The 23,825-nt window shown below is 45.5% G+C and overlaps 1 protein-coding gene across 4 annotated transcripts in view; it reads left to right on the forward strand.

Annotated features, from left to right (window-relative positions):
- Positions 1–23,825, forward strand: part of KLHL18 (kelch like family member 18) — a 54,311-nt gene that overhangs the window by 23,231 nt on the left and 7,255 nt on the right. Inside the window, exons 1-7 of one of the 4 annotated variants that reach the window (XM_060109425.1) lie at positions 1,086–1,176; positions 7,851–7,981; positions 11,146–11,286; positions 15,712–15,910; positions 18,106–18,266; positions 19,512–19,648; positions 21,184–21,421. In XM_060109425.1, the coding sequence (XP_059965408.1) occupies positions 7,917–7,981; positions 11,146–11,286; positions 15,712–15,910; positions 18,106–18,266; positions 19,512–19,648; positions 21,184–21,421 (941 nt within the window). In that variant the 5' untranslated portion in view covers positions 1,086–1,176; positions 7,851–7,916. Of the gene's footprint in view, positions 1–1,085; positions 1,177–7,850; positions 7,982–11,145; positions 11,287–15,711; positions 15,911–18,105; positions 18,267–19,511; positions 19,649–21,183; positions 21,422–23,825 lie in introns of those variants that run through there. The other 3 variants (XM_060109426.1, XM_060109427.1, XM_060109428.1) reach the window with 3 other exon arrangements.

Here is a 23,825-nt window from a genome sequence, read left to right on the forward strand (position 1 = left end):
TTGACCCCATGCTGAACTTTCTAATAATGCCTAATAGAGTGGTTGATTGTGATATTTTTTCCAGTATTTTTGGTGCTGCTTTTAAGAAGTTTTTTTAAACTAGTATATTCCTTGCTGTGTGCATATAAGTAATAATCCTATATTCCAACCTGGAAACCTGAGGTGTGGTAAAATTAGGCAGCTTGCTTGTATCTATAGTAGAGCTGGCCCTAAAACTCAGAGATTTAATCTCTCTACCAGGGTTCTATTAATCAGACAGAACTTGAGAGGATTTCAGTTATTTATATCTTGGTCTTTCATGGCCGTTGCTCTCAGCTGGGTGCAACAAAAAACTTTTAAATCTCTGTTAAGTGCCTGATGCTGAGCTGGGTGTTTTCACATGTATTGTATATAACTTAATTTAACACGACCAAAGTTGCAATGCTGAGGCCCCTCTCAGAACAAGCTAAATAGCACTCTGCTCCAAAGCCCATCCATCCAGGTATTTATTTATTTATCTGTTCACCATTATGGAGCACCTCTGTTGTTTGCAAAAGTGCCCTTGAATTATTCCCATTGGTGGCCAGGCTAGGACAAATCAGCACAGATCCATCCCTCCAAACAAGACCCAGGATTGACAGCAACATCAGCTTGGTCTGCACAGGACAATACTTTTTTCCCATTGGAGCTTCAGGAATTTGGAGTGACCCTGGTCATTTGGTCAAATGATGTTCATATCAACCATTCTTAAATTAGATCTTCTCAAATACACTTGAGAAGTCAGATGAATAGGAATGGTCTCACTTTTTTAGTTGGGAAGCCAAATTTGGAGGGGACGCGTCTGAGGTAACATAACTGGTGAGGGCCTTCTAACTCCAATGTTGATGCTACACCACCTGTCTGGTGCACCACCACTGCTCAGGAAAAGGCTCTGTGTCCACTCTTTGTAGAAGCTAAGTGGCAAGAATGCTCAGTCTTTGCTGCAGTTTTAGTGGAAGTGGTTTGGGCTTTCCCGTTTGAATTGATTTTTTTTTTTTCTTAGAAGCAAATTTCGCAGAATTGTATATACCTAGGAAGTCTTGTGATTGCCCCTAATTTGCTCCACAGATGCTGGTCATTGCAAATCATCCCACAGTGGTTAAGTGGCTGGCGCTGATACACACGTAGTAAGTGGTCCTGTGAGCACGGGCACTAGAGGTGTGTTGTGTACCTAATACCTTGATCCCACCTGGGTAACTTCCACATGTGTGTTCATGAGTTTAGCTCTTTCAGTTCAGAGTGTTTCATGACACCATAGATTCATTTCTTTCCTTCCCTCCTATCTTGGACTTTGAACCTGGGTCTTCCCAATACTTTACTATCTGATTCCATTTAATTCACTAATATTTAATTAAATTCATTTAATTTACTGTCTGATTCAATTGCATTGCTAATACTTTATGATTATAATAAATATTGTTTTATTAATATTTATAATATTGTTTATTTAAAGGTAGGTATAGCAAAATGTGATTAAAGGTAGAGATATATGCCAGATAGCCTTAACTTTTCTGACCAATCAATTATATGTTGCTTATTGATTATTTTTTCCTAACTTCTGTAGCAGCAGTTCACATTTCTTTGCCACCTTAGGGATGGAAAAGGGAGGAGATTTGCAGTAACAGTGTGTAATTGAAGATCAGTGGAGAAAGTAGCCTTTGCATGGGCCTGTGTAATTCAAGATGTTAAAATAGGGAACACACTGTCCTCCTGTATAAGCTGTAGTTTACAATATTAGATTTATCATTTGGATTTCCCATTTGCTTTGTCCCTTTTTTTTTTTTAGGGAACGTTTTATTTTGAGATAATTGTAGATTCACATGCAGTTAAGAAATATTAACAGTGAGATTCCCGTGTACCCTTTGCCCAGTTTCCCTCAGTGGTAATATCTTGCAAAATTATAGTACAGTATTACAAGCAGAATATTGACATTGACACAATCAGCTACTCTTATTCAGATTTGCCCAGTTTTACTTTCATTCACCTGTTTGTATTTAATTCTATATACTTTTATTATGTGTGTTAGTTTATTTTTCAATTCTAAAAATTTCCCAGTTGGCTGAGAACTTGAGCTGGGAGGGGTGTGTTATTTACTGGGTCCCTCTCAAACTCCACCAGTAAACAACTCAAGTACAATTTTCTTTCACATAATAGCTACTTAACTGGGGCAAGTTAATTCTAAATCTTAGTTTCCTCATCTATAAAATGGAATTCACAGTAGCTACTTAATGCAGAGGGTTGCTGTGAGGACTAAAATGAGAAAATATGTGTAATGAGTACTTAGCAAAAGGAACTTCATAAATGATCATCTCATTTTTTTTTTTTTAACTAAGAGTACAGTGAGAGTATTTGGGTTTTTTTTAAGCTTTTCACCATAGTGTATTATCCTAGGATTGTAGAACTGGAAGTTCCCTTAATAGTTTTAGAATCAGTGAAGGACTTCCCTAAACGTTCTTAGGTAATAAGCTGTTATTCTTTGTGATAAACTAAAATGTGCCTCCTTGTAACTTGCAGATCTGCCCTCATCCATGTGATAGCCCTTCTAGTCTTTGAGGACAGCTATAGTCATCCCTAAATTACCTGTCCTTTAGCCATTCCTCGTAAGATGTAGCTTCCAGACCCTTTTCCATCTTGGTCTCCCTCTTCTAGATAAAGACAAATTAGTTGTTCCCCTTAACTGAACACAGAATTCAGATGTAATCTGCCTAGCATATCCCAAGATAGGCCTGTCTTCTCTTTAGCTGAGCTTTTTTGGGAAATCAGGTCACCTAGTTCGTGCACATACAGCTTGTTCTTTTGTCTTCTGTTTACTTTGTAGATGGAAAATAAATGCATAGCAGTGTAACACAGCAAACTGAATGCACATTTTGCCCTCATTTCCTCCTGTAATCCCATTAAAATGATAGTAAGAGGGAAAAGAGAGATCAGCAAATGAGAGGTCAACGGAATGTTGAAGCCAGGAAGCAAGTGTGATGAACTTAGTGGGCCAGAGGAACTGAAGGTGCCTGCTTTGGCAGGGAGGGGTGGCGAGGAACTAACAAAGAGGATTTGTAATGCAGAACCCTGGAATAGCTCCAGAATCAGAGAAACCAAATATTGAAAACAGGAAGATTAGTTGAAAGTCTATGTGAAAAGCAGTTAGATGCCTACAGCCCCTCCTCTACTCTCTCAGGAGACAGATATTTTAGTCTTAGATATTGAACCAGAGGCACACCAAGCACAGAAGATGAGATGGAATATGGAGCAAAACTGAAAATAGGGGCTTTAAGACAAAGTTCTATATAGTGATTAATAGGACCATTCCCCTTTCTCACAGTTTTCAGAATATCTGCAGGCAGGTGCTCTCATGCAAGAGACTGAAAGATCCTTCTCTGATAAATTTAATCCCAGAGAAAAAGTCTTAACGATACTATCTACTTTTGGGGATCCTCAATAAAATGGCAGATTCTTCTTGCCTGATCACCCTAATGTGAAGCGCACAAGTTGGCAAGCTTAGCTCCCATACACAGAGCTTTCAAACAGCTTCTAAAAGTATGAGCAGATAGCCAAGTGTCATGAGACATTTAAAGAACATAAAAGACAGAGTCCCAGAGACTTCCCTGGCGGTCCCGTGGTTAAGACTCTGCACTTCCAATGCAGAGGGTGTGGGTTCCATCCCTGTTTGGGGAACTGGGATCCCACATGCCGCATGGCCAAAAAATAAAATAAAATAAAAAGTACTGTTCTGAAACTCTAAATGGTTCCTTAGGGGGAAAAAAAAAAGAGTCCAAATCAAATGGAGGTGAAAAGAACTCAGGAAACAGTAAAATCAGGGAGGAGAAGAAGGAAAGATTTTAACTATAATATCTTGAGAGAGATTAGAGAAAATATTGCATGCATAAAAGATGAACTAGATTCTTTAAAAAAAAAAAAAAAAGAACCTCCAGAAAACAAGACCTCTTAGAATTAAAAATATGATGCCTTCCTCGGCAGTCCAGTGGTAAGACTCTGTGCTCCCAATGTTGGGGGCACGGGTTCGACCCCTGGTTGAGGAACTAGGATCCCACGTGCCACATGTCACGCCACCCCCCCAAAAAAGGAATTAAAAATATGATAGCAAGTATGAAAAATACAACACAGAAATATTGAAAGGTAAAGTTAAAGACGATTCCCAGAAGATAGACCAAATGAAAGAGATGGAAAATTGGGGAGAACAGATAAAATAAATTATAGAGGATCATTCCAAGAGTTCTAACACCTGACTAATGGAAATTTGAGAAGAAATAAACAATAGAGAGGGGGAAATTATCAAAGAAATAGTATGAAAAGATGTTTTCAGAACTAAAATCATATATATAGATTGATACAGCACAGTGAATGAAAGAAAACCAACTCCAAGTTACAGCCCTGTGAAATTGCAGATCTCTGAGGATAAAGAGAAAGTCCCAAAGCCTCTAGAGAGAATAGTCATATAATGTTAGTATTCAAAATGGCATTAGCTTGCTCAAAAGCCACAAACTAGGGCTTCCCTGGCGGCGCAGTGGTTGAGAGTCCGCCTGCCGATGCAGGGGACACGGGTTCGTGCCCTAGTCGGGGAAGATCCCACATGCCGCGGAGCGGCTGGGCCCATGAGCCATGGCCACTGAGCCTGCGCTCTGCAACAGGAGAGGCCACAACAGTGAGAGGGCCTCATACCGCAAAAAAAAAAAAATTCTGACACAGGTGAATTCCCTGGCGGTCCAGTGGTTAGGACTCCTTGCTTTCACTGCCGAGGGCGTGGGTTCGATTCCTGGTTGGGGAACTAAGATCCCACAAGCCACATGGCATGGCAAAAAACCAAAATATTCTGACAGAAAAAAATATTCTCAACTTAGAATTTTATAGCCAGCTAAACTGTCACTCAAGTTTAAGGATAATAAAGACATTTTCAGACATTTTGTGCATATGCCCTCTGATATTGTGATATAATGAGAAATGTGTTTTTGGTCTTTGTCCCTGGTTCCTGGCACAGAGCTCCTAAAATCATTATAACTTCCTGAGTAGTAAGGGTAATAAGAGCATCTTTTGTTGTAATATATGCCCTTTGTTCTCAGTTCCTGACACAAGAGCTTCTAAAACCCTTGGAATTTTCTGAGTGATAGGGGTAAGAGGAGAAGTCAGCTAAGTTTACACTAATGAGGTAACTCTTTGTGGGCCCCTAGATAGCTTCAGGTTGGGGGCTCGTTGCCAGAAGAACCAACCATGTAATCAGAGGGTTGGAACTTTCAGCACCACCTCTCTGCCTCTGGGGAGGGGAGAGGGGCTGGAGATTGAGTTAATCACCAATGAGTTAATCAGTCATGCCTACAGAAAAATCCCATTCCAGAAAATTATCAAACCTGAAGAGGAGGTTTTGGGGACACCGCCCACACCCTGACCTTATAGCTGATGGGTCAGAAGTATGAGTGGCCCAGTTAGCATCTGAAGCAGGGGCAGTCTGGTGGGACTGAGTCCTTAACCTGTGGGGTCTGCACTAACTCTAGGTAGTTAGTGTCAGATTTGAATTAAATTGTAGGATACCAGTTGGTATCTGGAAAGTTGGAGAATTGGTTGGTGTGAGAACAAACCCACACATATCGTGAAAGAAGTGCTGTGAGTTAAAAACAGTTTATAGTACACCCTTTCTTAGGAAGCTCTGCTAGAAGACACTTTTCACTAGAACAAGGGAATAATAAAGAAGAGGACTAAATGGGATCCAGGAAACAGGAGTTCCAATATAGGCAAGGGGAAAGGAATTCCCAGAAAGACAGAGTTCCAGTATGGATGTCACAAGAACAAACTGATAGGGTACCTGATGGAACATATTAAAGGGAGTTTTACACTTTATTATTCTCTTCAGGGAAAACAGAAATTATACCAACAAAGAAATGTAATAGTATACATCCTGGCTTGTCTACAAATAGTATTCACATAGATCTAATAATGCAATTCTTAATGTTAATTTGACCAAAATTTGGCATAATTCTATGGGAAAATGGAGATAGTATGTGAAGTAGTATGGAGTAGTATGTGAAGAGAGCATGTCAGAGCAAAATCCTAATCTTCCATCATAAGAATTAAATACGTAACATAATAGTTATATTTTGCCACATAACAAATTACCCCAAAACTTAGTGACTTAAAATAACATATTTATTATCTCACAGTTTCTGTGGGTCAGGAATTGAGAAGCAGGACTTGAGAAGCTCTCATGAGGTTACAGTCCAGGTGTCACCTTGGGCTGCAGTCATCTGGGCCTCTCAGGATATGTTGTTATCTGGCTTCCCTGAGAGCATGTGACCCAGGAGAGACAGTTAGAGGAATTTGCAGTGTGTTTTATGACCTAGCCTTAACGTGACATACCATCAGCACTTCTGCTACGTTCCATCAGTCACACAGACCAACCCTGAGACACTGTGGGAGGGACCTGCACAACTTGAATACCAGAAGGCAGGGATGAGTTGGGAGCTATTTGGAGGCTGACTACCACAAGTAATAACTAAAAGTGAAAATTCAAGAAATAATATTAGAGGCATATTACTTAGAAAGATAGAGATAAATACCAGAAGAAAGTGGCTGCCCTGGGAACAGAAATCAGGGAAACAGAAACTTCTGGTTTTCATTATAAGCCTTGTAGAACAACTTTAAGAAATATTTGCATTTATTACTGTGATTTTTTTTTAATTATGAAAAACCCTCAAAGCATGCAGCCATTTAATGTCCCCAACACTGGTAGTAGAACAACACATGGATTATATGAGGAACTCCTAGAATCTGAATCTAGTAAGGATCCTTTGGTATTTGGATGGTTGTGTGCTTGATCTTGAAGGACAGTTTACAGATAATAAACCTAAAGTTCAGTGAAAAAGAGGACATAGTGACAGAACCTGAGCTAGAATCCTTGAATAAATATGACACAAAGAGATGAGCATCAGATAGTGAGATGGCTCTGGCATTTCACTAATGTGGAACTTAGGTGAAGGGGAAGAAAAAAAAGACTGTTTGCTCTTTCTGAAGAGTAGAAAATTCTGAAGTGGAAATGTTTATGTGTCTTGGAGCTATAAATGGCAAAGTTAAAGGGAGTATCCTTTTGGCAGATAGTTGGAAAGCACTTTACGGAACTCCCCAGGCTAAGGATGTGTTCCTGAGCGTTTGGTACAAGTTAGAGAGAGAGTCTGCCTCTGTCCACATGAGCCCTGTGGGCCATGCAGGGCACTGGCCAGTCCACAGCCCCAGTCCTTCCAGCTGCTGCTGCCAGGGTCATGTTCCTTAGAGGACTCTGGGCTCCTTGTGGTCTACCACAGCCTGGTTGGTGCCCAGGGACCCCCTAACATCTGTACCCACAATGCCTCCTCTGTCCTTGATCCCCACATGCACCCTCTATTCAAGCTTGGTCTTGTTTCTCCTCATCTCTTCCTGTCATTGTCTGTTTACTCTTCTGGAGGAACCTACTGTTAGGTGCTTCAGCGTTCTTGGCCAGTTTGTCTCTTCCATCTGCCATCTAATAAAATTGGAATCAGGATAAAGTGTTCGAGAAATCAGGTCTTTGAGTTGGTGGGGGGAGTTTGGAGGGGTGCAGTGAAGCTTGCCATATAAATAAAAACTTTTAACCATTTTAATACCTTATGAAAATGTGTTGTCTACATTCTCCTACTATAACCGCGTATGTTGAGTTTAAAATACTTCAGGGTCTCCATGAAAAGCCTCGGCTGTCACATACTGGGATGCCTTCAGTACCACTCCAGTGGGCAGAGAGTTGAGCTGTGGAAGGGGCAGGGTGGGTTTTTGTATTTGCATTCCTCAATATCTGTCTTTGTATTTTACTTTGCCCGCAGATTGGGGACCACAAATTCAGTGCTCACCGGATCGTCTTAGCAGCCTCAATCCCGTATTTCCACGCTATGTTTACAAATGACATGATGGAGTGCAAGCAGGATGAGATTGTAATGCAAGGAATGGACCCAAGGTACTAAATTCCTCCATCAGGTTTCACAACCTGCTTTCTAGGTGCAGTTTCAGCCTTGTGTTTGGTGCCCTTTGAGGGCCTTCCAGCAGGACCCAGTATCTAGCACAGCTCCACACACATAGTAGGTGACCAGTAAACAAGCTAGAACCTCAGCCAGTGGCCTGAGACAGGGTTAAAATAAGGAGAGTTTTGATGTGTTTTAACTCAATGAGAGTAACACGTCTCATAGGAACTAGAGTCCAAGATACGTTTTTAAAACTAGGACTGGGTACAAAGTTAGTGGTATATTATTCTCTTCACTTTTCTGTGCTAGGCTTTTTAGCTGGCAGACTAGTCTTTCAAATAAGTGTCTTCATTCATTACCCTTCCCATCAGTCCAGAACATTGTTGTCCACTCTTGTCCAACTTTCTGCCTCGATGGAGATGTTCTGTTTGTCCTCTCCAAATTGGTAGTCACTAACACATGTAGCTGTTGAGCGCTTGAAATGTGACTAGTGGGACTGGGGGACTGAATTTTAAATACTATTTAATTTTAATTCATTTAAATTTAACTTTAGGGGAATTCCCTGGCAGTCCAGTGGTTAGGACTCCATGCTTTTACTGCCGAGGGCCTGGGTTCAATCCCTGGTCGGAGAACTAAGATCCTGCAAGCCACGCAGTGTGGCCAAGAAATAAATAAATAAATAGATAGATAGATAGATAGATAGATAAATAAATAAATAAAACATAATCATAAATTTAGTTTTAATTAGCCACGTGTGTCTACTGGCTGTTAATGGGATGACGCAGGTCGAGAAAGTAGCAGAAATCATGGTTATTTGATGGGTGAGAAAACTGAAGCCCGGGACTTCCCTGGTGGAGCAGTGGTTAAGAATCCGCCTGCCAATGCAGGGGACACAGGTTTGAGCCCTGGTCTGGGAAGATCCCACATGCCGCAGAGCAACTAAGCCCGTGCACCGCGACTACTGAGCCTGCATTCTAGAGCCCACGAGCCACAACTGCTGAGCCCGCGTGCTAAAACTGCTGAAACTCGTGCGCTCTAGGGCCCATGCTCCGCAACAAGAGAAACCATGGCAATGAGAAGCCCGCCACCACAACGAAGGGTAACCCCCACACGCTGCAACTAGAAAAAGCCTACGCGCAGCAATGAAGACCCAATGTAGCGAAAAAAATAAATAAGTAAAATTTAAAATAGAAGAAAACTGAAGTCCAAGGAGGTCAAGCCCAGAGTTTATCCCATCTAAATGTCTTTCAGTGTCCCAGAAAGCCCTCCATAACGGAATCATTGGCTCCAAATGTCAGTAGTGCTGAGGTTGAGAAATTCTGCCCTAGATAAATTTTAGGGTCAGGAGGCAGTACTATAAACCCTGAAATTGCATCATTTACACACTTACTTAGAGTTATCCTTACATCTAGACCCTCTTTACAGAAATACTTTCCTGACTTCTGTATAAAGGCTTTATATAAACATATTCCACATTATGCCTTTTGGGGCCTTGAAAGGAAAAAGGCATATTTTATGACTTAAAAGATTTTACTGCAAGTCTGTGAGCCGAGGCTGTGTGTTTATAACCTAGGCTACATCCAAGGGTCCACTGTGCACCTACTATGTACCTGGCATTGTTCTGGGGTCTGGGCATGCAGCAGCAAACAGGACACGCAAGATGATTCTTGTTGGGAGAGAGACAATAAATAAACCAATAACTCCAAAATATTAGCCAGTAAGCTGTCATTTGTTGCCTAACGTCTTAATCTCCCCGTGGTGAAAACTTGAAGGAAAGGAGCTAGGAAACTGTACGGTACCTTCTGGATGATTGAAGGTGATTTGCCCCAGTACATGGAGAGGATCTGTATACCCACTGCAAGGGTGCAATCTCAGGCCAGCTACTTGTAATGAAAGACATAGAAGTGTGTCTATATCCAAGGGCAGTTGTACACTCTCATCTCTGAGGTCTGTGTCTGACAGAGCCATGCTAATCACCATGCACCGTCCAAGTGCTTCATTTAACAGACTGAGCACCTGTGATCTGTGCTGCTGTAGGTACTGAGGTATAGCAGAGGAAACAGAAAGCACCTCTTATTATTCCAACTTGCTAGTAGTGGTGATCTGGCAGTAAACAAATACATACATGATATGGCTGGGAAGTGAAAGTGATACGAGAAAAGTAAAGCAGAATAAAGGCTAGCGAATGATGGTGAGGGTCTGTGCTATTTCAGGGTGATCAGGAAAGCCCTCTGTGATGAGGTGATATTTGAGCCAAGACCTTAGTTGGAGTGAGGGAGCAAGACATCTGGGGGAGGAGCCATTCAAACAGAGGGAGTAGCCAGTGCAAAGGCCCTGAAGTGAGAGTGTGTTCAGCATATTGGAATAGAGTGTGGGGGAAAGAGTAGAAGGTGATGAGGTCAGAGAGATGGAAAGGGGCCAGACCACATACAGCCCTATAGACAGAATTTGGATTTCATTCTTGGTGTGAATTGGAAGGCAGAAAAAAATGTTGGAAACCTCAGGCTGGAAACTTATCCCAAAGAAATAATCCAAAAATGTTATTTATAATAGCTATTATGCTTACCAATAAAGGAAATAAATTATAGCACATTTACATGTTGGATTACTGTATAGCAGCCGTTGAAAATGTCAAACATGGGGAGTTCCCTGGCGATCTAGTGGTTAGGACTCAGCGTTCCCACTGCCATAGCCCACGTTCAATCCCTGGTCGGGGGGAACTGAGATCCCACAAACCGCGTGGCACTGCCAAAAAAAAAAGAAAGTTGAACATGAAGTCAGTGTAGAAACATGGGAAAGGGCTTCATAAGTATTACATGATTATATCCATACAACTTAGGCATGCAGGCAAATAGGAAATGAAATTTAATCTAGAAAAATGACTACAGTTGACTCAGTAGTGAGATTCTGGGTCATTGCTTTGTCTTTTCAGAACCTTCTATAATAAAATCATTTGGGCAGTAAAGACAACCTAAGAAGTAGAATGATAGCTATGGTGAAGTAATTATTCCATTCAGGTAGATTCTCAAAGGGCGTGGGCTAAATGTATTTGAGAGCGGGGCCCACCCGTTCCTCAGGTAACAATGTCAGCTTCCTTAGGGCCTGAGTATCCAGTGGGCTGAACACCATCTCTGAAGAGCGTCTTTCCTCTTTCCTCTAGCGCCCTGGAAGCTCTGATCAACTTTGCCTACAACGGCCACCTTGCCATTGACCAGCAAAACGTCCAGTCGTTGCTGATGGGGGCAAGTTTCCTGCAGCTGCAGAGCATCAAAGACGCCTGCTGCACATTCCTCCGAGAACGGTGAGGTGATGTGATGGGCTTGGCCTGTGTCGGGGAGCAGACCGTTTCATTTCTGGGACCCCCTGCCAGTTTGCTGAGTCTTTGGGGGCATGGAGAGTCGCAAGAAGGGAGTGAGCTGGGAAGATAACTCTGCGGAAATGACCCTTCTTGAAATCAATATCAAGCAGTACCCGGTTCTTTGGGATGAACCTTTCAGGGACATGATTTATGGAGCCTTGCCTGCACTCTCCCTTGGTCTGACATGTACCTCTTCTTCTGGTCCTCTCTGTCCAATCTAACCAGCCACCACCAGATTTATTCAGTGCTCCCTAACTGTCCCACAGCTGTCTCCCTCTTTGTTTAGGTCCTTCTCCCTCCTTGAATTTCTTGGCCTTCTTTTTTCCTTCTGCTCTGCAAGAGCCCACCCAAATTTCACCTCCTGAAATTCTCTGTCCCCTTCAGTCCCTGGGAGCAATCATTATATGCTCCTTTAGAGTAAGGCCATGGATTATACCCCTACCTACGTCCAGTACTTGGCCATGACCTTTTGAGGACTGAGCAGATAAGAAGGCTCTTCCTCCCCCTCAAGAGGCAGAGCTCTTAGCCACAAGGTAAAAGCCACCTTTAACCACTAGAGGCTTGGGGGTGAGGGTTAGTGCTGGGCTACACACAGGCAGGGAGAAACCAGAACAGTGCCCCTCTGTGGTCTCTCCAAGGCCTGGCTCCGCCTGAGCTCCTCTGATCACAAGGCCCCTGGCCTGAAGACCAGCATTCCTCTGCCTCAGACCTGGCCTCCTGAACCTCATCCCTTCTTAGAGCCAACCTCTCCCTCCCCCATTTCTGTTCCACCAGCTCAACTCACTTAGCAGCTCTGTGGACCCTTCCTGAGGTCCACATCCTGCCTATGGTGCTCACGGGCATCAGTGAGCACTGCTGTGTGTGCAGATGGTCTTAACGACCGTGGTAATGATGCTAACACTCAGGGGCACTCTGTGCTGGTTTCGTTGGGAGGTCTGTTCGGGGTTTGCAGCTGGAGACCACGTAGTGAGTGCAGCCCCAGAGCCTGGCTTAACCTGCCCTAGGATGCCTTCTGGGTCAGGCTAGAGAGCTGCGTGTGATGGGCTGTAGGGCACACACTGTCTGTCCTACATTATTTGCGAGCTTAAGGACGCAGACTGGACTTGGTTCATCTCTGTATTCCCACAGAATTTGGAGAATGACTAAGGCCCTGTGGAAAGGACGAAGTTGGCCATTCTCACAAGGGGACAACAGCTCCACCTAGGGGCTTTTGAGTTCCTCACTGTCAACACTGGATCCAGGCTCTATTATAAACTAGTGTCATGTAAAAAGATGCTTAGAAGTGATTTTTAGACCAGTGCAGTTTTTACATGCACCAGTGACATATTAGGAAAAGGTACTTTTAGCACAAATCCTGATGCTTTGAGTCTGTCCTTGACATTTTTCCTTTCAGCACTGGGAGCCCCCTTCTGAAGCCTAAACTCACACCTTATTCCTGTCTTTATTCTCTGCCACAGGCCCCAGAGGTTTGGCCTTTCTGTTTTCTTTTCAATAGCTACCATCACTGCCTGTGTTCCTGGGGGTGGTTTTCCCTGAGCCTGGCTGCAGAGTGTGATGGAGTCTCCCAGCTGCCCCCTTCCTGTGTGTTCTTGAAGACAAGCATGTGGGCCCTTCAGTTTCAAGGTTTGATTACTGAAGACTTGAGGGAAACCATCCTGAGCGGTTGTGAAAAGGACAGGGCATGACAGCACAGAAAAGCTGCAAAGCCGTCAGAGTTCTTAGAGCAGTAGTTCCTGAGGCCATTTTGCCTGTTAGATATTCAGCCTGCTGATTTTTTTTTTTTTCCCCATGAGGTTGGGGTTGATTTTTTTCTGTGGCTCCTTATCCAGCCTTCAGATGAATGGACCTCCTTATTTTTAAGTGAGGATTGGAGGTGTGTATTTTCCAAAATTCTTCTCTCAGAACTGGATCAGAACATCAGATGCGTCAATGAACCAAGCCAATAACTTATTTAATTCAAGTCAATAAAGCATTACATCTTATCATGGTCAAGCTATGTCCGCAAGGAAGGAGGTTGTAAAGTGGCTGTTGACAGATATGGGTCTCTATCTGCCCTTTGGGTTATTGTCCCTCTTGTCTTCCTCCTTCTCCTGAATGGTCCCCTCTCCTGCATGGCAGCTCTCCCTCCCTTTTCCCCACCAGTTGGCTTACAGACAGGCTCCCCACATCCTACCCTCTTAGATGTGAAAGCCCACTTCAGTGGAAAGTGTGTTTTGTGCTTAATTATTCCAAGCCAGTCAAAGACAACCAAAGGTGAGGCACAGGAATCCTAACCTGGGAGGGAAAGGATGGAAATGTGTGCCAGTCAGCAAAGTGGATCATCCTGTCCTGTGTCTTTGGACTCTATCCAGTTTCTTATCCGTGGTATTTGAACCCTCCTCTTGACTTGATGTCAGAGTAGTAGGGATGAGTGAAGCACATGCTGTAGAGGCCCAGGGAGGGTCTGTCCTCGTATCTGATCTGCCATACGTGCTTTTAACAAGTCTCAACCAGGAGAAAGGCTAACGTTACTTGACAGATGACTGAGCTGACATTCTGACCCTGAGTCCCGTATTTCTCCCTGGCCATGCTGCTTGCCCAGGGGTGCTCAATGCTTATGTTTCCTTGGCCTTTGGAAATGGCCTAGGTTTCCAAAGCAATGGACAGAGCCAGTTTAGGCTGGAATGAAACAACAGCTATGCAGAATTTAGACTAGTCATAAAGCCAGGCTCCTGAGATGCTCTGCCCTTTCAGTCCCTGACAGGTTTGCTACTTACTGGCGGTGGGCAATGGTGAATATTGATTAGTAAGTATAGCTTACTGTAACCCTTAAATCAATATGGGGGGGAGGGGGAAGAGAAAGCGTTCTCACAAAGAAGAGTAAACCTGGGCAATTTTAATCTAATATGTACCATCTCCCATCACAAGATTGTCAGTCACAAAATCAAAATAAGAAAAGCCATATCCCCCATGGTCCACTGCTGTCCCCAAGATTTTGGAACCACATTGGGCTCATTTGGAATTTTCTCAAGTGTAATAGTAGTAAGAAAAACAACCATATTAAAAATAAAACCAGAAGCTAACTTCATACCAAGCACTATGTCGGATGCATTTCCTACATTCCTACTTAGTCATGGCCACAGCCCTAGGAGGTGAGTAGCTGTTGTCATCACCTTTTCTAGGCAAGGCTATTACTGACACTTGAGGAGCCTAAGGAATCCACCCAAGTTGCCCAGTGTGGCAGGGTCAGAATTTACCCTGGGTTTTCCTGGCCCTGATGAGTGCAGGTCTGTCTCGGGACTGTGGGAATGTGCACAAAAGGCCAGAGTTCAGTCTCAGCACCACCACTTGCTTGTAGAGGGACGATGAGCACGTTTCTTAGTTTCTCCGAGCCTCAGTTTTCCACCTAAAAATGAGAGCAATTACTACTGTGGAGTGTTGTTTAAAAGATCCTGGAGAATGTGTCTAGAAGCCCTGGCAAAGTACTTGACTCACTGATGGTGCCAAATAAGTGATAGCTGCCGCTGTTGACTGAACAGTCAGGCCCATAGAGCCTCTTTTTGTTTAAAAAAAAAAAAGGAAAGAAAAAAGTGTAAGGGTCCTGACATTAAAGAAGTCATCTCTCCATGTGGTTTAAACTCTCATTCTACATCTTCAGGGCCTTCCCGGTGACCAGAGGCGGACATTCAATCAAGAATGTCAACCACTGAAAGAAAGCAAAGTTTTCCAGTATGTGCTCTATTCCTCTCTCCTGAGAGCTGCTTCCCAGGACTTCCCAGAGAGCTCACTCCACATAGACACATGGAGCACTAGGCCCAAGAGGCAGGCTCCTTTGAGGATAATCTGCCTTTTTTTTTTTTTTTTTTTTTTTTTGGCGGCGTTGGGTCTTCATTGCTGCACGCGGGCTTTCTCTAGTTGCAGCAAGCAGGGGCTACTCTTCGTTGTGTGCAGACTTCTCATTGTGGTGGCTTCTCTTGTTGAGGAGCACGGGCTCTAGGCATGTGGGCTTCAATAGTTGTGGCGCATGGGTTTCAGTAGTTCTGGCTTGCGGGCTGTAGAGTGTAGACTCAGTAGTTGTGGTGCATGGGCTTAGCTGCTCTGCAGCATGTGGGATCTTCCCGGACCAGGGCTTGAACCTGTGTCCCCTGCATTGGCAGGCGGATTCTTAACCACTGCGCCACCAGGAAAGCCCCTGCTTTATTTTTATACCTTTACAAGTTGAGTCCCAGAGAAGCTCACCTGATGTCACACAGGAGGTTTCCACTAAAGCTGAGGACAGAGCTTGTTTTTTTTTCCATTCTGTAACTCTACCCAGAACCAACTTGAGAATGATCAAAGATAACCTTCTTTCTCTAACTTTTTTCTTTTTATCTTCTCTTATGCCAAAAGGCTTCACCCCAAAAACTGCCTGGGTGTACGCCAGTTTGCTGAGACCATGATGTGTGCTGTGCTATACGACGCGGCCAACAGCTTCACCCACCAGCACTTTGTGGAGGTGTCCATGTCGGAAGAATTCCTGGCCCTGCCCCTGGAAGACGTGCTTGAGCTGGTGTCTCGGGATGAGCTGAATGTGAAATCAGAGGAGCAGGTCTGTAGAGCAGTCCAGAGGTGACGTGGGGGCTGCTGCTCTTTCTAACCTTTGTTTTCTATTTTACTTTTTTCAAAATGTAGATCATGGTGTGTGCACAGCTGTTGTTTATTATGGGTTTGCTTTATCATACCATATGCATTTTTCATGAAAACTTTTTACACATTTTAGTGTCTAAATAATATTCAGCTGATTTTTATCAATCCTGTGACCCTCATTCTTCAATGTTCAGGTTATTTCCAAAATTTATTATTAGAAATAATGTTTCTGTGAACTGGAAATGAGCATAGATAACTTTCTGGAAGAGTCTTACTCTAAAGGAGAGTAGAGCGTGGGGGGGGCGGAATATGAAGTCAAGAGCGTTTTGGTTTTTTTAAGATGAGAGAAATTACAGTACAGTTGGACTGCTGATGGGAATTTTCCGGAAGAGAGGGAAGAATTGGTAATGTAGGAGAAAAGGGAGAATGGTGTCCTGGGGTAGGTGAGAAGAGACAGTGTAGGGCACGGGGTGTGTGTTTGAGAGGAGCTTAGGCTGTTCACATCCACGGCCACAAGAGGGAGAAGGAGAGCACATGCCCTGCACAGGGGGAGGATGGATGGGTGGGAAGGGAGATGCTGGGAGTTTTTATTCACACTCTCTTCTTGTTTGTTTCTGTGTTCTCATCTGAGAGTGAGGATGAGGGAGGAATGTTAGACGTTTGAGGAGAGATGAAAAGGTATGAACCAGTCCTCTAGGAAAGGGGGAGAGTAAATGGATGAAGCTCGGGAAATGGAGAGGGCTGGATAGGAAGCAGGGCCAGATGAGATTTTCAGTCACAAGTTCAATATGAGCTGGTCAGCCCTGTTGTGTGTTTTCTATCAGCTGCATATACTGGTGCAGGGTAGGGGATGAATTGGATATAAAGAGCTGGACTTCAGCAGGGTACACATTTTTTTCCAGGTAAGTGTGATTAAGAGAGATAGGAGACTAGCATGGCAATAATGACCCTTGGAATCCGTGTCGGGTGAGAGAAAGGTGAGGAAATAGGCTGCAGGGGACCTGAGAGGGAGCCATGCCCAAGGCTAAGTGGAGTTGGTTGCATGGAAGAGGAGGTGAAGCTATTGGCAAGGTGAGGTGTGGGTGATCACAGGGTCCTCTGAGGACAAAGAAGACATCTTCTTGAAGCGGTCAAGAAAAGATTAAATGAGAGTGTAGGGTGTTAGTAGCCAGAGAGGAGTGAAGGACATCTTTCTGTTCACCTGAAGTTTGGTGCAAGGTGTCTTAAGAGGACAGTGAGTCAATGTTTCTTTGAGCAGAGGGTGACGAGGGCTGAGCAGTGAAGGGCGTCGGATGTGGGGGGAATTGGACCTGGCCCTGCAGGCACCCAGAGCACCACTGCAGCAAGGCCTCTGCTCGTCTCGTCAGTTGGTCATGAGTCCTGGCCTATCATGAAGCCGTGCCTCGGCAGAAGGAGCCCCAGGCTCCAGGAGGCAAGCCGTTGGGATGTTAGTCCCAACTCAGCTCATTTCCTTAATGTCTGAAGAGTCCTCACCCTTTCGTATTAGTGACCGTTAGAAAAGTGAACTCGGAGCTCAGCAGTGTGGGCCCTGAGATTTGTAGGAAAGAACCCCATCCCAAGAGCAAGGGGTTCTGTCCCTGGCTCTTCCACTAGGTAATATGACCCAGGGCAGCTCACATCTGTTGCAGTGATGCATTCTACAAGGGCTGTGGGGCTTTAGAGGGAGATATCCTTGTGACCAGAGCCATTAGGGAAGCCTCCTTGGAGAACACGGATCTGGATCCAGGCCTTAAAAGAAATGGGAAAGGATTTAGATGGAAAGGAAGAGATGGGGGTATTGGAGGTAAAAGGGACACCTGGCCTGGCTAGAGAAGAGGGTGCAGGAGCAGTGGGAGGGAAGGTCAACAGCACTTTGTTACAGTACAGGAAGGAAGAAGGAAGCTTTGACAGGTTTTTGTTAGGAAGTCATAATGAAAGCCAGGAAGGTGTTGCAGTAACCTAGGCTTGCCTTTCAAGAGAGTGGACTGAATGGGGTAGCTGGGGACGTGGAGAGAAAACAGTGGATTCAGGAGACAAATAGGAGGAAAGATTGGTGGGCCCAGTATAGGGAGCAGAGGGTTTGAGATTGGGGGGTACAGGGCTGTGGCGTATGGGTGGAGGAGTTGCCGCCAGAGCTTCCCGTCTCTGTTGTGGCAGGTCTTTGAGGCCGTGTTGGCCTGGGTCAGATACGACCGGGAGCAGAGGGGACCCTGCCTGCCTGAGCTGCTGTCCAATATCCGCCTGCCCCTCTGCCGGCCCCAGTTCCTGTCAGACCGAGTGCAGCAGGATGACCTGGTGCGTTGCTGCCACAAATGCAGGTGAGCAGAGGTGGGGCCTGCACGAGGATGATGCCGAGGGTCTGGACGGAGAAGAGAACTTGGCCACTTAGCTCGGGGGAGGAAGGATTTGGAGTGGTCGTTCTTAATTCACAGCACACAGATTGATCTGCCTTCTGTCTAGAACCTGGAAGAGCCCGAGTCTCTCACCTTGGGCAAAGAAATGTGCCGCATGGGAGCATCAAGGCAAAAGGTGCTTCCTCCCCTAAGTTATCTGAGGATTTTCTAGCATCTCTTTCCATTGAGCTGTTTATGGACCTACAGGCGTCTATACTGCCTGCCCGGACCCTGTCCACACCAGCAGCTGACTTATTGGTGACTTCCTGGGGCTCCTCATCCTCTTCAGTAAACATTAGTCAGTGTGCTGGCCTCAGGTGGGTCTGCCCAGCTACAGTGATGGGCAGGGGTGGGGCATGTTTAGCAGCATGCAAAACTGTTAGCCAGAATAAATCAAAAACAACAGGGTGCAGCAGAGCCACCAAAACAGCTCAGGACACGGCAGCCCTGTAGAAGGATGGTTATAAAAGTAGAGCAGCAGAGGAAAATATGCATCTTCCTTCAAACTGCTCCTCATATTCACAGCTGGTTCAGGAGGAAGTCAGTGGCGTGGTCCACGCAGCGTGAAAGTGTGTGTGTCAGGGAGGGGTGGAGGTGTGGCTGGAGGTAGCTGAGACCCTGTGATGAGCAGTCTCAAGAGTGCTGTTGGGGAGTTTGAGCTTTGTTCTGTAGGCAGTGGGTAGTTATCGAAGGGTCTTAGAAAACCAGCTTGGACCCCAGTGTGGAGGCTGGAATGGAGGGGTGGGGCTGGAGGCAGGGAGATCTCTCAGGAGCAGTTGGCTTCTGCTGCCACAGTCCAGGTGAGATGGTTAATTGCTGGGTGTGAGCCATAGGGATGCAAAGGAAGAGCGGGGCCTGAGTGGCAACAGGATGCAAGCAGCTTGTTGAACCTCCCCAAGGCTGGCTATTTTTGGGAACACCCTGTTTTTCTTCTATTAAACTAACAGGGATGGGCTCTGCTCATCTTGCCTCTCCAATGCTGAGCACATCCCAATAGCTTTGTATAGTTTTCCCTGGACTCACCTGGGTTCTTTGAGAGCAAACCTTCCAGAAGGCTTCTCCTCCCATGTTTCCCCTGCAGTTGTGGTTGGGGGAGCCAGGCTCAGACCTACAAATGTGGGCCAAGTGGAGAGAATATCTCCTGTCCTAGCATCTTGCACTTTATTCCAGGGACCTGGTGGATGAAGCAAAGGACTATCACCTCATGCCAGAGCGCCGGCCCCACCTGCCAGCTTTCAGAACTCGGCCTCGCTGCTGCACGTCTATCGCTGGGCTCATCTATGCCGTGGGGGGCCTCAACTCAGCAGGTATCTTGCAGCTCCCCTTTGTAGAGCTCTGTCTTGGATGCCGTGGTTGAAGAAACACCAAACAACCTAGCCTGGCTCTCTGCTTCCTCCCCCTTGCATGTCACCACCTTTATCCCTCTTGATTTTATATAATTGTTCTGCAGTTAGCGCATGTCAGATATTAATACCATTGAAGCAGAATATCAGCACAAAAGGGACCTTTAGAAACTCCAGAGGCCTGGCCCCCTTCCTTCACAATGGGGAAGTAGAGGCCCAGGGAACTTTAGCTATGTTCACACAAGTCTTTTGGCTGAGCAAGGACTAGAACTCAGGTCCTGGTTCCTGAGCCTGCACTCTTCCCCTAATATCACGTCACCTATGGGATTTACTCAGCTTTGGATAGGATATAATCAGAGACCCAATTCTGTTACCAGGCTAATCACATTCGGTCATGTGGATCTCTGGACTTAGACTGTGAGAGTGTCACCATAAGAAGGAAGATTCTCCAAATACGCATGGTCTGCACTATCAATATTTTTTACTCTTCACCTCTTACCTCCAGTGAAACCCACATGCCTTGTAGTCCATGTGTTATTGGCAGTTCTAGTGTCATACAGTCAAGTTTTCAGGAAACCTCCATGGGGCACCCCCACTCCTGCCCACCCCAGGCACCACTGCAGGGCAGTAGCAGTCTAGGAGAGGGCAGTGGAGACACGTGAATCCTTGCAGTGCAGTGGCACAGGGAGTCGTCACCTCGGATGTGAAGGCCAGGCCTTTTCAGAGTCAGCCCAAGCTTGTGGGAGGTGGGGAGCTGGTGGGAGGTGGGGAGCTGGTGGGCAGTCCTGGGCAGTTTTGTTTTTAATTGAAAGTTAATGGGAGGGGGGTACTGGCCTCCGCTACTTGTTAACCATATGATCTGGGAAAGGTAAGTCCTCAACTAGTAAACGCTAGAGCTTAGCAGGTGCTGAGTGTCCCAAAGCAGAATAAAACAGGGAGGGAGTTATTTTATTTGATCTTAAAAAACTGATGAAAACGGTAGGGTTGGAGTTATTATTCCTTGCTTCTGTGACTACTATTTATTGAGTACTTAGTATATTCTAGAACTGTGCTAGGTGTTTTACATATTATATCATTTAATCCTCATGGGAACTCTGCTATGGAGATTATTTCACATGTGAGAACAGAAGATGGGGATACAAAGCAGCTTGCCCAGGGTCACCACTAGGAAGTGAGAGTCGCACTGGAAGCCATTTCCTGCTCTGTGTCGGGGAAATAGTGGATCCATTTGCCTTCACCTCTGCCTTTAAGCAGGTGAAGAACCTCCTTGCAACTTAAAACTGCCCTCTCTAGAAAGTAAATAAATGACTCCTGTCTGATTCTGATTTTCCTTAAACAATTAAGTTTGAGGTTAATCATGGCTGCAGTTTCTTAGTGTGCCCTCCTGGCTTGAGTAATTCTGCGGGAAGAGCTGATAGGACGAAGTTGAACATTCCGTATAATCATTGCACAACAGCTGTGATCTAAACGAGCGGTCTCATTTGTTTTAATTTGAGTAGCAAATTTTTATGCAGGTGATTCCCTGAATGTGGTGGAAGTGTTCGACCCCATCGCCAATCGCTGGGAGAAGTGCCATCCCATGACCACAGCCCGCAGCCGTGTCGGTGTGGCCGTGGTGAATGGGCTCCTCTATGCCATCGGGGGGTATGACGGCCAGCTGCGGCTGAGCACTGTGGAGGTCTACAACCCAGAGACGGACACGTGGACCCGAGTGGGGAGCATGAATAGCAAGAGAAGGTATTCTGGGAGCCAGTCTGTATGTCCTGAGCATACACACCAGGCCTCTGGGGGACACCATGCTAGACAAGCAGGGCACATTATAAAGTAGACGCTAGCTTCAGCCTGGGGATCCCCTGCAGCCAGGCCAGCCACTGCCCGTACCTCCTAGAAGCCAGCCCCCATCTGCTTAAAAGTAAAACCCCTGCCTTGTCCTTTGAGGAACTTGGGGAGACAAGACAGGGAAGACAGGGACGTGTGGAAGTTGTATTATTATTTAAGTGCCAGGTAAGGACTAAAGGTTTGTATTATGGAAGACGCGAGGCAGGAGAGAAGCTGGACTGGAACGTCTGGAAGATTTCAGGGAAGAGGTGAGATTAAAGTTGAAACCTGAAGAATAAGGAGAATTTAACTTTATTAGTCATAAAAGGGAATCCGAGGTGCTCCTCTTTATACTTTCTTTCCCCCAGGATCCCTGACCCACATGTGCTTTCACTACCAGGGAGTTGTGTGAACCACAACAGTGCTCTTTACTTCTGGATGCCACACGTCCCCCAGGCATGAGCACACAGCTAGTTGTGAGGTGGACCGAGTTTATGTCTCTTTTTTTAAAAAATTTATTTATTTATTTATTTATTTATTTATTTATTTATTTTTGGCTGCATTGGGTCTTCATTGCTGTGCTCAGGCTTTCTCTAGTTGCGGCCAGCCTTACTCTTCCTTGCGGTGCGCGGGCTTCTCATTGTCGTGGCTTCTCTTGTTGCAGAGCGCAGGCTCTAGGCACCCGGTCTCTAGAGCGCAGGCTCAGTAGTTGTGGCACATGGGCTGAGTTGCTCCGCGGCATGTGGGATCCTCCTGGACCAGGGCTCAAACCCATGTCCCCTGCATTGGCAGGCGGATTCTTAACTTCTGTGCCACCAGGGAAGTCCCGAATTTATTTCTCTTAACGCCTTCCAGCCACTTGTCTCCTCCTGCTCACATTTCCTGAGTAAGAAAACATAGTGCCTCCATTTAGTCTTCTTAGTGCCAAAGTGACTGGCAGCATCCTTCCTTACGTCAGCCGTGTGTGGGGTATTGTCATGGTTGGACGGCAGGAGCTTTGGAGGGGAAGAGTGTAACTGGACAGGCTCTGTGTTCTCTTACCCTTGGGGTAGCCGCCCCAGATTGTGGTGTTTTGTTTGTTTGTTTGTTTTTGGCTGCGTTAGGTCTTCGTTGCTGCACGTGGGCTTTCTCTAGTTGCAGCGAGCTGGGGCTTCTCTTCGTTGCGATGCGTGGGCTTCTCATTGCGGTGGCTTCTCTTGTTGTGGAGCATGGGCTCTAGGCGCACGGGCTTAGTTGCTCCGTGGCATGTGGGATCTTCCGGGATCAGGGCTCAAACCCGTGTCCCCTGCATTGGCAGGCAGATTCTTAACCACTGCGCCACCAGGGAAGCCCCGAGATCGTGGTTTCAGATGACGCTCTGATGTTTCTCTTCCAAAACTAACAGAAGATAGGTCAGCCATCCAAGGCCCCCTACCTGTTTAACCAGAACAGCTCTGCATTTATCCCTTTATGTATTGAGCTTCCTTGACATATGCCCAACTTTAGGAGGCAAAAGGTAAATGAAATTTTTTTTTGAAAGAGGCAGTTCGAAAACCACTGGACCAGTTGCCCTTTAAAGGCCTTTCTGCTTTGTAATTCTCTCGTCTGAGTGTTTGCCTTACAGACCCCTTTGTCTGGCCATGATTTGGGTTTTCTACTTGTAAGATCACATGACCACCAAAAAAAAGATCAAGTCACTGACTGTGGTCAGGAAGAAGAGTCATGTTTCAGTGTGGAAGTCCTTTGCCACATGAAGCTGTCACACAAAACTGTCACACATGGTCTGTGATACACATGGTGTATCACGTTCAGTAGTGTTTGTTCGTGGCCTTGAGCAGGGGGGAATCTGCCTTCGTACCAGTAAGATTCACCAAAGGCCAAAGTAGCTTCGTTTTTGGAAGAAAAAGTATGTATATAAGATCTACTCCTCCCAAAGCCGTAAGCTACACTCTCATGGTTCCTTCCTTCCCCGCCACCTCAGCCTCCGTGCTTCCCCTTCTTGCTCCTTGGATACTTTGCAGCTTTCTGTGGCCTCGAATGACTCACTGCTCCATATATATCCCCAACGAGGAGGACCTTTTTCACTTTGATGTCAATCAGTTGTTCTTCATTGTGTGTCTGCTCTGGGCCACTTGCTAGCTGTGATGTCGCAGGGTTTGGAGTGCTGTCTGGGAGGGGCCCTGTGGGTAGCCCTTTCCCTCACTGTGGTTAATGCCCTGTTATTAGTAGCGTGGGCCCAGCTCCATTTCGTCCCCTTTAAATTACAGGCTACCTTAAAATGTTCATAGTCACTTTCTCCCCTGATGAACCACACACCCTTTGTCCTGCCAGTTGGTGACAGCCT

This window comes from Mesoplodon densirostris, chromosome 10 (genome assembly GCF_025265405.1).
Source record: "Mesoplodon densirostris isolate mMesDen1 chromosome 10, mMesDen1 primary haplotype, whole genome shotgun sequence".
Taxonomy (NCBI): domain Eukaryota; kingdom Metazoa; phylum Chordata; class Mammalia; order Artiodactyla; family Ziphiidae; genus Mesoplodon; species Mesoplodon densirostris.